Source organism: Oncorhynchus tshawytscha, linkage group LG29 (genome assembly GCF_018296145.1).
Source record: "Oncorhynchus tshawytscha isolate Ot180627B linkage group LG29, Otsh_v2.0, whole genome shotgun sequence".
Taxonomy (NCBI): Eukaryota; Metazoa; Chordata; class Actinopteri; order Salmoniformes; family Salmonidae; genus Oncorhynchus; species Oncorhynchus tshawytscha.
Genome location: NC_056457.1, coordinates 19,904,878 through 19,918,025, shown reverse-complemented (window position 1 = coordinate 19,918,025; position 13,148 = coordinate 19,904,878). Strand labels below are relative to the sequence as shown.

The 13,148-nt window shown below is 44.1% G+C and overlaps 1 protein-coding gene across 16 annotated transcripts in view; it reads right to left on the bottom strand.

Annotated features, from left to right (window-relative positions):
- LOC112227775 (receptor-type tyrosine-protein phosphatase mu-like) overlaps window positions 1-13,148 on the bottom strand; it is a 316,891-nt gene that overhangs the window by 133,827 nt on the left and 169,916 nt on the right. For all 16 annotated transcript variants that reach the window (XM_042308521.1, XM_042308523.1, XM_042308526.1 and 13 more), the window contains exons 8-11: window positions 12,197-12,505; window positions 10,089-10,198; window positions 3,862-4,063; window positions 3,536-3,638 (exon numbers count right to left, since the gene is read on the bottom strand). In XM_042308521.1, coding sequence (XP_042164455.1) covers window positions 3,536-3,638; window positions 3,862-4,063; window positions 10,089-10,198; window positions 12,197-12,505 — 724 coding nt within the window. The remainder of the gene's footprint in view (window positions 1-3,535; window positions 3,639-3,861; window positions 4,064-10,088; window positions 10,199-12,196; window positions 12,506-13,148) is intronic.

Genomic DNA, 13,148 nt, shown 5'->3' with positions numbered 1-13,148 from the left:
CCAGCCTGTCAATGATCCAGTCCCTCACAAGGCATTATGCCCCAAATGCGACATGACAGACAGAGGTATTTTTGTGTGCGTCCCGACTCTTTGCTTTTACCAAACGTTTACAGTCAGTTTGAAGGGTTGCAGTCTTAACGAACTGTATCACGGAAAAACATCTGGTATTTCACATTAAAATCTGTCTGGCTCAATCCCATCGCCAGGGAGGACTCTCATTATGGCGAATAAGTATGCATGTTCTTACACAGTATGTGGTGTATTCGTTTTGATCTCTTTGAGCCTTTGACAGGGTAACCAACATGTTATGAACAACATCAACTCCAATGCTACCGACTCCATGTTAAAACAAAGTGACAAAAATATCTCTAAAAGAAGAGCGGTGTCATATGATAATGAATTGCTCAAAAGCTCACATGGTTTCTCTTAATTCACTCCACTTTGTAGCAACAGAGGATTACCTCTTCAGCCACAGCCTGTGCTATGACAGCCTGTGCTATGACAGCCTGTGCTATGACAGCCTGTGCTATGACAGCCTGTGCATGTCTGTGTGGTATGAATCTTTCTCTCCGTCTGACTCCGAGACTCCGTCTGACTCTTTCTGACTAACTCTTTCTCTTGAGACCTACTGTGTAGTTCTCCACTGTCATTCTGTCATAATATGCTGGAGGGAGTAAAAGAGGAGACTCCTTCAAATCCTGTTTTTCATCAACATCCTCCTTTATCTCCTGCCCTCTATTTTCTCCTTGACTTTCAACTTAGTTTCTTGTCTCCTCAGCCCACCCGCCTCTTCTTTTGAAGGGATATGGAGCTCCTGACTAAGTGTGTTTGTCACCTTTCTTCTCGACAGACTGCTACATATGTAACAAGTGAGTAGCTGGCAAGCATGCACACACACTTTGATTCAGAGTGCCGAGATCACCTTCCTACAAATCATGGTGGTAGCTGGAAAGACAAAAGTTACACTTTGAAGGAGACCCTTCTTAATGTCATGGACCTTTGAATGAAAATGCACACTGCGTTGTCAAGCCAGAACACTGCTGTGACCAAGGCCTAGGAATCTCAAAGAAACGTCAAAGGCATAGAAATAGGGAATCATATTTAATCATTGTTATTGCTATAGGCAGTAGTACTACATATTAGGTCACTTAATTGACAGTCGATAATGCTCTTCAATATACAATATCAGAATTTTTCAAATGTGTCACGAAATGACAAATAATTCTAAATTAATCATATATCGCTCCAATTTACAGCCTTTGGTTTTCTTAATTTTCCTGGTGAGACATTGTGCTGGGATTATAAGGAGTTATACAAACCAGCGAACATTTTAGCTGGCAAATCCCCTCTTTAATCTTTTAGCGAATCCTTACCAGTCAACAAAAGACAGCCTCAATGCGCTAATTAGCGAATCCTGTGATTTCATTAAGACCCGTTAACTGTAATTAAGATGGCAACGACGGGCCCATGTGACAGTCGTTGAAAGGTCATCAGGGAGAGAAAAAAAGTGTACCCGATTTGGATTGGAGGATTGGAGCAGGGCTGACAGTTTTCTTCCCATTTTTGGTGTTAATCTTAACGTACAGTAGTGTTTTTTTTTTTGTCATTGGTGACACTATTGTTAAATTGTTAAAAGGATTATGTTTGACGGAGAGTGAAGTGAATTCCAGTGTCCTACTTTTTATGGATACCTTGCGGATGTTTGGGTCAGTCTACCTTATCTAAATAATAACAATATGCCACTTAGGACACGCTTTTATACAAAGCAACTTCCAGTACACTCAGGGCATTCCTTTATAGAATGTGATCGACAGGTGAAAAGGGCTAATATCACTACCGTCCATCTGTGTAACTTAGGCTCTATTCATGTGAGGTGGAGAGAGGCCTCTCTGTGTTTCTCTCAGTGTCTTTTGTCACTTTGCTCAAACGGCCATTAAAGTGGCTTCAGACAGGAGTGGATAGTAAATACTTCATGATGGGCCACCAGGTGCTAAAGCACATGCTCATTTATTTATACCGGCTGGTTTCTTCATACTAAAATACTTTTATCCTTCCTTTTGATAACAGAGACAGGTTGTCCTGTGTGTGTGTGTGTGTGTGTGTGGGCCCGTAGAGAAACTGGTTACCTCCTCAGTCTGAAACATTAAAACATGTAATCACTCTAGCTGCTGGCCAGCCCCTGTGTGTGTGTGTGTCCGTCGTCTCTGTGTGGGTCTATGAATGATTAAAAGAGCACAGAACTTGTGATAATGTTGTCTTAATGCAGTGCAAGGACTTCATGACTAAAGAGCAAACTACAGTAAGATATCCTGTCTGTGTGTGAAGGACAACCTCAGCCCAACCGGCTAGCATATCTGCAGTCTTCACACACACATGCAGTCAGCGTACACATTTTCTCTCGCGCGCGCGCACACACACACACACACACACACACACACACACACAAATTACAGACATAGGTTTCGTGGAGAACTCGTCGGCAGCACTTGCTGTAGTGGCCAATGAAGGAAGGATAACATGGCTGGGGTGTGGGAATCTCCCAGCACTGTTATTGATTTCTCTCTCAACCAAGAGAAAAATAAAGGCCCAAACCACCGTTTATGCTCCCAGGCAAGCGTATTGCATATTTCTGTTTATTTTCAGCGGTGTGCAAATCATAGGAGAGACACCCTTGACCACAATCTTTGCTTCCAGAAGAAGGAAGAATCGAGAAGTTGTAACGGTTTTCTAGTGGTGATGAAGGAGAGTCGGACCAAACTGCAGCGTGTCGATTGCGATCCATGTTTAATACAACAAAGAAACACGAACTTACAAAAAACGAAACCGAAACAGCCTATCTGGTGCAAACTAACAGAGAGTACACATAGGACACTAAGGACAATCACCCACGACAAACTCAAAGAATATGGCTGCCTAAATATGGTTCCCAATCAGAGACAACGATAAGCACCTGCCTCTGATTGAGAACCACTCCAGACAGCCATAGACTTTGCTAGACAACCCACTAAGCTACAATCCCAATACCACCACCAAAACCCCAAGACAAACACACCACAATTACAAAAACCCCATGCCACACCCTGGCCTGACCAAATACATAAAGATAAACACAAAATACTTTGACCAGGGCGTGACAGAAGTAGAGAGAGAAAGAGGAGGAGATTGAGATTGCTTATCTTTGGAGTCTGAGAGACCAGCTTTATTCTTATCTTTAAAAAGGCAAAAAAAGTGCAGCTTGCTCAGATCAAATGCCCACATTAATACATGCTGATAATGTTAAAAAACGAAATATGTTGTTGTGAATAATATCACCCAAGCCAATTACAATCCATTAGAACGGAGGGCCGTTTCTGGTTGAGGGCCATTTCTGAGGGCCTTTTGTGAGGGCCGTTTGTGAGGGCCGTTTGCGCGGTGAAAGAAATTGTGGGAGCGAGAGGAGGAGAGGACGACAGTGGCTGGAGTGAGGGCAGGGTGTTTATCACTGTGTGTGTGACGTGAGTGTGTGTAGGGCTGTTTGATGTGTGAATGGGTCTACCTGACTGGGGCTCCTCTGCTCTGGGCAGGCTTCAGCAGGACAGTGACCGTGCTGTCTGTCTGGTTCAGGGGAGTCTCCTGGTCATAGCCTGGCATCAACGGAGCTGGGGGGGGGACATGAGCACAGGAGACGGTGATTTGACTGACAAATAAAGACAGACGGAGACCCGGGGACAGACAGAGAGAGGAGACAGAGACAGACAAACGCTACACCCAGGAACAATGAACACAGCTATATATTACTGGGGATCTCCTGGAAGATTTAGGGCTCTACAGTAGGTTGTCCAGGATTATTGGTTACTTGGTCCTCGTCAAAGTTTCTCATACCTGAGATCTTGGTGGTGAACTGGGTGATGACGGGAGGTCCAAAGCCCTTGACGGTGCTGGCCCGGATGGTGAAGGAGTATGTGGAGCCGGGGTAGAGACCCACAAACATGTGGGAGGTCTCGTTGCTGAACTTAAACACCTTGCCGCTCTGGTTGGTCAGGTCAAACTCCGTGTCGAAGGAGCTCAAGGCCTTGTAGGAGATCTGTGGATTGACACACAACCTAGATTAGATGATTGGATATGACAAGTTTATATCAAAGTTTCAAATCTAGCGTCAGGCTTGCTACGGTCATAGCTATGGTTAATTTTGGTGTATGGTAAAGATAATGGCGTACATCTATAAAACTACAATGTACAATGCACCCAGAGCCCTTGATAGTGAAACTAGGCCTGAACTTTCCATAGAAGGTTCCTTCAAGTCAACGTTGAAAAGGGAGGAACTTGTGGGCAAAAAAACAGCAGACAGAAACGCTCAGCTCCAATGTCATTTCCGTGATGGCTTGAATGAGCGAGAGTTTGGGCAGGGGGGGGGAACACTTGTTTTATTCTAAACCCCCCACCCCATCGAGCAGGAGATTGGAGGCCCCGGGAATTTCTTTCTGAAAGGGAGTGCAGCGGAGCGGCGAATACACCCCTCCTCCCTCCCCTCATTCATATAACTTTATCAGTTCTCCCTCTCTCTCAGTAAGCTCATTTAAATAAATCATTCGGTCTCCCCTAATGGAAAGCTCCATTATTATTCCGTTCTGATTCCCAATTAAGAAGCACAATGGGGAGTGTTGGAGTGCGGTGGCGGCCATTTGTATCCATCAGGTGTGAAATGCTGCTGCTCAGGGCTCTGGTGGGACATTAGTCTTCATCAGGCAGGGCGGGAGGGAGGCAGGGAGAGAGGAACGCATCTGGATCATTTCAAAAGGCTAGCTAGCATTGAGCAGTATTATCACACACAAGACTGATTGGTGGGGTGAGGGATTTTCAGTTGGGAAAGGAGGATTCGATAGGGTTCAGTTAGGAGCAGGGGAAGTCGCCATGGTGACTGTGGTCATGTTTTGGTCAGTGACACACACACTTTGGCAAACTTGAAGAATGCAATGAACAGACATAGAAACAATTTCCTAGGGAACAACTCCTACGTAGTACTACATACAGAGCTATTGAAGTACTTAATGACTTATGACAATTAATCAACACACAAAAGTTTTCTTGTATCACCAGTCATAGTAGACTGAATTTGTCTCAACGCAAAGGGCCAGCTGTACATCTTCAAGGCAAAGCCCCAAAGAACGAGCCCATACTACAACTGCCGAACTGAGACAAAGCACAGTAAAGATGTGCCAACCCTGAACAAAATGCTGTTTTGGAGTGAGAGATGCATGGCTCACAGTCAAATACTGAAGAGCATATGAGGCAAGCTGAATGTCAGCCAATGATAATGGGGTTGACTTTATCAGAGTCTAATGAGGCAGAAAAAACCCTTTTGATTTGTCCAACTTGATCACAATAGCAGCTCAGAGTTACAGGGGGTGGAGGTGACAGAATATCATTTCATTATGTGCATACCTGACAGCTTAATTGGAGAATTTCAGCATAAATTGGGTTCTGGTACAATGGCTCTTTTGAACTCACTAAAAAGCCTCTAACATCGCATTGTGTGGAGAGTGGAAGTGCATGTCAAACGCAAGGCAAACGCTGCGATGGGAGAAACATGTAGTACTACAGTAGCCTATTCACATGAACAGTGCTTTACAATTATGTTTTATGTACAAATGTGGATAATAGGAAACCGCTGCTATAAGACTCAAACCGGTATTAAGTTGTGAAAGTTCTTTTAAGGTTGTGAAGGTTCTTTTGAGGTTGTGTAAATGTTGAAGAGGGCCAGATGTTTCCGTCTTGACGCCACAGTGTTGTTGAAGGGTATTTTAAAGGCCACAATCTTTATAAATACTGGATGATGTCAGACAGATTAAGTGCAGCATGTTTTACCCTGTCTAAGGTATGCCCCACGCTCCTGTCAAATTAAAGTCCTATGACAACCAGGCTCAAGTACTGTATGCCTCCGGTTTCAATTCTAGCAGATTGAGGGTGAACTTTTTCAACTGCCTATTTTAACAGTGTTCGCTACAATAATACATGTTTGGTCCCTTCAATCTTTGAAGATCACACTGTATATTCTCTGACTCACGATTGATTTATGAGAACATATCACAAGAGGAAGAGCTACTTCAATAATTTTCAATAAAAGAGGCATCTACAGTCGTGGGCAAAAGTTTTGAGAATGACACAAATATTAATTTTCACAAAGTCTGCTGCCTCAGTTTGTATGATGGCAATTTGCATATACTCCAGAATGTTATGAAGAGTGATCAGATGAATTGCAATTAATTGCAAAGTCCCTCTTTGCCATGCAAATGAACTGAATCCCCAAAAAACATTTCCACTACATTTCAGCCCTGCCACAAAAGGACCAGCTGACATCATGTCAGTGATTCTCTCGTTAACAGGTGTGAGTGTTGTCCAGGACAAGGCTGGAGATCACTCTGTCATGCTGATTGAGTTTGAATAACAGACTGGAAGCTTCAAAAGGGGGGTGGTGCTTGGAATCATTGTTCTTCCTCTGTCATCCATGGTTACCTGCAAGGAAACACGTGCCGTCATTATTGCTTTGCACAAAAAGGGCTTCACAGGCAAGGATATTGCTGCCAGTAAGATTGCACCTAAATCAACCATTTATTGGATCATCAAGAACTTCAAGGAGAGCGGTGCAATTGTTGTGAAGAAGGCTTCAAAGCGCCCAAGAAAGTCCAGCAAGCGCCAGGACCATCTCCTAAAGTTGATTCAGCTGCGGGATCATGGCACCACCAGTACAGAGCTTGCTCAGGAAGGTGTGAGTGCATCTACACGCACAGTGAGGCGAAGACTTTTGGAGGATGGCCTGGTGTCAAGAAGGGCAGAAAAGAAGCTACCATCAGTCCTATGTCCTTCTGCAAAAGGTACAGGGATTGGACTGCTGAGGACTGGGGAAAAGTCATTTTCTCTGATGAATCCCCTTTCCGATTGCTTGGGGCATCCGGAAAAAAGCTTGTCCGGAGAAGACAAGGTGAGCGCTACCATCAGTCCTGTGTCATGCCAACAGTAAAGCATCCTGAGACCATTCATGTGTGGGGTTTCTTCTCAGCCAAGGGAGTGGGCTCACTCACAATTTTGCCTAAGAACACAGCCATGAATAAATAATGGTACCAACACATCCTCCGAGAGCAACTTCTCCCAAACAACCAAGATCAACACTGCAAATATTGACTCTTTGCATCAACTTCATGTAATTGTCAATAAAAGCCTTTGACACTTATGAAATGCTAGTAATTATACTTCAGTATTCCATAATAATATCTGACAAAAATATCTAAAGACACTGAATCAGCAGACTTTGTGAAAATTAATATTTGTGTCATTCTCAAAACTTTTGGCTACGACTGTAGTTCTACCGCTGACATTGTACTGTTGAGGGCACCAATCCACATGTGCATACTCACAAACTCAGGGAAACAATTATACTTTTGACTTATCCCCAAAACTTGGTATACGGGGGTCTGATAGAACAAGGCCCCAAGTTGTAACTTTAATTTCCTCCCTGGTTGTTGGGGAAACTCGTTTAATTCCTTGTCAGTTGTATTAGGAGCTCCACTCTGGGGCACAGGGCTGGGCTGGTGTTGGGAGTGCTGTCAGAGGGGGTTCAGTGGGTAATAGATTGTGTTAACAAGCCTCAGTGCATGCAGGCCTTAAGGTTATTAGGTTGGATTTATTAGATAATTAAGGGCCCGGAGTGAATGAAAGATGGAAGCCGCCCAGCAAATGCCAGGCAGAAGATGGATGTGTGTTAGAGAGAGAGAGAGCGGGAGACCGAGAAAGACAGAGAGCGAGAGAGACCGAGAGAAAAAGACAAAGACAGATAGAGAGAGACACAGAGACAGATGGACAGAGGGAGAGAAGGAGACAGAAAAGAGAGAGCAGAAACCTACCAGAAAACAATTAGCCAACAACAAATTCCATCCCTCTTAGACAACTTCCTGGACAAAATGTTTCACTGCAAAAGTAAAGGGGTAAACTTGGCAGAAGAAAGCCTAAAAAGAACATTTGACCTCTCAGCTTCCCCATCAAATCTAAACATTTCAACCAGACAACCTTAGAACATTAACAACAATGACAAATGGTTTGATGAAGAATGTAAAAACCTAAGAAAGGAATTGAGGAACCGATCCAACCAAAAACACAGAGACAAACCTGAGCCTACAACTTCATTATAAAGCCCCACAGTGGTGGTGGTATAATACCCATAAAACATAGCAGTTAAGCAGGGAAAAGGTTCCAATAGTTTTTCCACCATTCATTTATCCCATAGGGAATTTTGGAAACACTTCAAATAAGAGCTGTGCTTCGTGTAGGCTTACCTTGCATTACCTTTTGATAACCATGTAAATCTCTCTCGGACAAGCTGATTTTTATCAATATATTTGGCTCTATTTACTCTCAGAATCGAAAATGCTAATTAGCACCAAAGTGGACATCAAGAAAATCTACAAATCCCTGCAAGCTTCTGCATGTCATCTCTAGCTGACACCTTTGCTAACAGGTATGGTATTTTTTATAACTTGCACAATACAGTTCACAGAATTGTCCATTTAAATATATTTTGCCAATTTATTTATTACATTATTTAGCTAACATTAGATAGTTAATCCAGAGATTCTTACTTTTGCCTCGATTCGGCAGTCTCATCCACATCATCATGGCATTTGTAGTTCTTTATAATAGCCACATTAGCAGCTTATTTGCGTTTAAATGCAGGCGAATATATTGATAAACATCACGCGGTTATCAATGCGTCACGCAAGGGTAAGCCTACACGAAACACAGTCCTTATTTGATGCGTTTCTAAAATCCCCTATGGGAAAAACAAATGGTGGGAAAAAAAATGGAACCATTCCCTTGTTTGACACTAGTTTTATGGGTATTATGACTCATACTGTGGTACTCTATGTTGAAACACAAAAATACACAATGAACAGCACGTCAGAAATCAGCTCAATGTAATTGAAGAATCTATTGAATTGAACCAGTTCTGGGAAAATTGGAACACACTAAAAACAACAAGAAGAGCTATCTATCCAAAATGGAGATGGATAAACCACTTCTCCAACATTTTTGGCCCTATAACAAAGAACAAACAGCAAAAACATATACATGATCAATTACACATTTTAGAGTCAGCTATTAAAAAGACTACCAGAACCCACTGGACTCTCCAATTACATTGAAGGAACTACAGGACAAAATACAAACCCTTCAATCCCCAAAAAAGGCCTGTGGTGTTGACGGTATCCTATATTAAATGATCAAACATACAAACCACACATTTTAATTGGCTATACTTAAACATCATCCTCAGCTCAGGCATCTTCCCCAATACTTGGAACCAAGGACTGATCACCCCAATCCACAAAAGTAGAGACCAAATTTGACCCCAATAACTACTGTAGGATATGAGTCAACAGCAACCTTGGGAAAATCCTCTGCATAATCATTAATAGCAGACTCCTACATTTCCTCAGTAAAAACAATGTCCTGAGCAAATGTCAAGCAACACAATTAGAAACAACCAAATCATGAGAAAACAAAAAGATAATTACTTGGCACATTGAGAAAAAAACCCAAAGAAAAGCAGAGCAAACTAGAATGCTATTTGGCCCTAAATAGAGGGAGTGCACCGTAGCAGAATATCTGACCACAGTGACTGACCCAAATTTAAGAAAATCCTTGACTATGTTCAGAGTCAGTGAGCATTGCCTTGCTATTGAAAGAGAGGGGGGAGGAAGCGCGAGAGAGAGGGGAGGAAGCGAGAGAGAGAGAGGGGGAGGAAGCGAGAAAGAGAGGGGGAGGAAGCGTGAGAGGGGGGGGAAGTGAGAGAGAGAGGGGGAGGAAGCGAGAGAGGGGGGAAGCGAGAGAGAGGGGGGGGAGGAAGAGAGAGAGAGGGGGAGGCGAGAGAGAGAGGGGGAGGAAGCGAGAGAGAGGGGGGGAGGAAGCGAGAGAGAGAGGGGGGAGGAAGCGAGAGAGAGAGGGGGAGGAAGCGAGAGAGAGGGGGGGGAGGAAGCGAGAGAGAGGGGGAGGAAGAGAGAGAGAAGGAGAGCATGGCCTGGGTGGGCAAATGGGCTCGGGAGTTTCTCAGATCTTACCTCATACTGCTTAATGATACCGTAGGTCTGGACAGGCTCGCGCCATCGCAGGGCGATCTTCTCTTCGTACGTGCTCCCCTGGATGGACTCGAGTGGCACAGCGCCAGGTACTATGGAGGAGAGGGACGAGGGGGAAATAAATTCAGAGCAAATTAAATATCGACCATTTTCGATATTGAGCCACTTCAACATCCTAACACCATCATAAATCGACGTTGTGATTCCCATAGATTGGGCGGTTGGTTGGCGGCGAACTTTCTCCAGACCAAGCTTGAATGATTTGGTGAAAAGGATCAACTGAGGTCTCATGGGGGCGCAGGGCGGTCATGGTTCTGCCGTTGTCTCTTTCAACTACTTCAATAAGGCACATTAGATGGAACCTCCTAAAAGCTGTTGTGAGAGCACAGCATGGTTTGTTTTATTTTATTGACTTTACAGCATGGCTGTAGGTACACTACAGTAAACTGATACAGAGGCTTTAGAGCATGGCTGTAGGTACACTACAGTAAACTGATACAGAGGCTTTAGAGCATGGCTGTAGGTACACTACAGTAAACTGATACAGAGGCTTTACAGCATGGCTGTAGGTACACTACAGTAAACTGATACAGAGGCTTTACAGCATGGCTGTAGGTACACTACAGTAAACTGATACAGAGGCTTTACAGCATGGCTGTAGGTACACTACAGTAAACTGATACAGAGGCTTTACAGCATGGCTGTAGGTACACTACAGTAAACTGATACAGAGGCTTTACAGCATGGCTGTAGGTACACTACAGTAAACTGATACAGAGGCTTTACAGCATGGCTGTAGGTACACTACAGTAAACTGATACAGAGGCTTTACAGCATGGCTGTAGGTACACTACAGTAAACTGATACAGAGGCTTTAGAGCATGGCTGTAGGTACACTACAGTAAACTGATACAGAGGCTTTACAGCATGGCTGTAGGTACACTACAGTAAACTGATACAGAGGCTTTACAGCATGGCTGTAGGTACACTACAGTAAACTGATACAGAGGCTTTACAGCATGGCTGTAGGTACACTACAGTAAACTGATACAGAGGCTTTAGAGCATGGCTGTAGGTACACTACAGTAAACTGATACAGAGGCTTTACAGCATGGCTGTAGGTACACTACAGTAAACTGATACAGAGGCTTTACAGCATGGCTGTAGGTACACTACAGTAAACTGATACAGAGGCTTTACAGCATGGCTGTAGGTACACTACAGTAAACTGATACAGAGGCTTTAGAGCATGGCTGTAGGTACACTACAGTAAACTGATACAGAGGCTTTACAGCATGGCTGTAGGTACACTACAGTAAACTGATACAGAGCTCTGGGTCCTCGCATTGTATATTGAATCAGAAGCAAAACAAACTAGCATTAGGGTCAAGGACAGCTAGAAAATGAAGACTCACTGGCAAAAAAGTTAAATGAAAGGAAAGCAAACCATTCCATTTTCTTGCTCATAACAGGGTCAAAAGGTTTCTAGTTTCTACATTTCTTTTTGAAAAGCAGTGCAACTTAAATGTACCTCCTATACTCATTTGGAAAAGTTAAACTTGTTATCATGCAGATAATTCCATTAGAGGTCCTTTGAACATTTGATATCAATTTGAATAACCTCCAAAGGGCTATTGAGGAGCAGAGTGAGATTGTAATCTTCAAATGGCCTTGAGCGCCAAAGGAGGAAAAAAACAAATGAAGCATCACAGAAGTAGATGTAGTTGTACGTATCAAAAGAAGGTAATGTAAGTGCTTTCAAATAACTATCTTTCCCTTATTGAAACACAAGCCCTCATGCTTTTGTGCTCTCTTAGACCCCAATGATGACCTTGAAAGGCTGAATGTTGGAAGTGTTGGCAGGGCCGAGTTGGGATCAACTCTATTTAAATTCTTTGAAGCTTTCTCTATTTTTCCCTTTCCCTTTCCCGTTCCCTCCCCCATCTCCTTCCCTCTCTCTCTCTCTCTCTCCCCCATCCTCTCTCGCGCGCTCTCTCTATCTCCCCCACCACCACCACGCTCTCCTCACCCACCACGCTCTCCCCACTCTCTTTCCCCCCCACCCTGTCTCCCTCTTTTGTAGCACCCACCATCCTCATCGGTCAGCACGCCTACGTTCGTGCTCTGCTTGATGCCCTCTGGGTTCCTCAGCACCAGCTTGACACTGACATTGGTGTAGGGCGACAGGTTCCGGATGGTGTGCTGCGGAGCCACACTCAGCGTGTCGTAGCACACCTCCTCCCGGGTCTCCTCCTTGCCGCCGGCCCGGTAGCGGTACTGAACAGTCAGGTTGTAGCTGTGGCAGCGGGTCACATTGTAGCCGAAGGGCTCCCAGCGCACTGTGATCTGCTTGGACTTGATGTCCACCACCTCTAGTCTTCGGGGACCATGCATGGGGTCTTTAAAGAAGGGGACAAGAGGGGAAAAGTTAGTCAATCATAAAGATAACATCAACACTAATTTATCGCAGCCTGTGTCAAACATGGAGATTATTAAACGTATTTAAAACATTTTTACCATTATTTTAATATAGCTTTTTGTTATCTAAAGGCTAGGAATGTTGGCAAGCATCAAAAACAACATCCCAATCCTCCTACCTACCCACCCTTTACCTGCTGTGGCACTGTGTAACCACCTAGTCTCCCCGCTCTGACTGGGAATGGTAATTGTCCCACCACTGATCCTTGGGGTACCCCCACTCTGACAGGAAATAGGACATGTTCCCAACACTTCTGTCCAGACAGCCACCCCAGGTCCTCTAGAACCCATCAGGTCTAATAAGAGAGCCATGGTTCCTGCTCTATCTGATCTCTACTCTCTCCCATGTTAAGTGAAGGCAGCCACACACAGCACTGTAATAGGATACATTTCCATCCTGGGTTCAATTGGCAGTCCATCTCTGTGGAATTTAGCGCTCTAACACTTAAGAGTTACATGAGCCATGCTGCTCTCGGACCACGGGAGCCACCAGATAGGCAATTTGGCAAGCCCGGGTCGACTCTGATAAGGAGACCAAGTTCCAATTGAAGCTGGATGGAAACC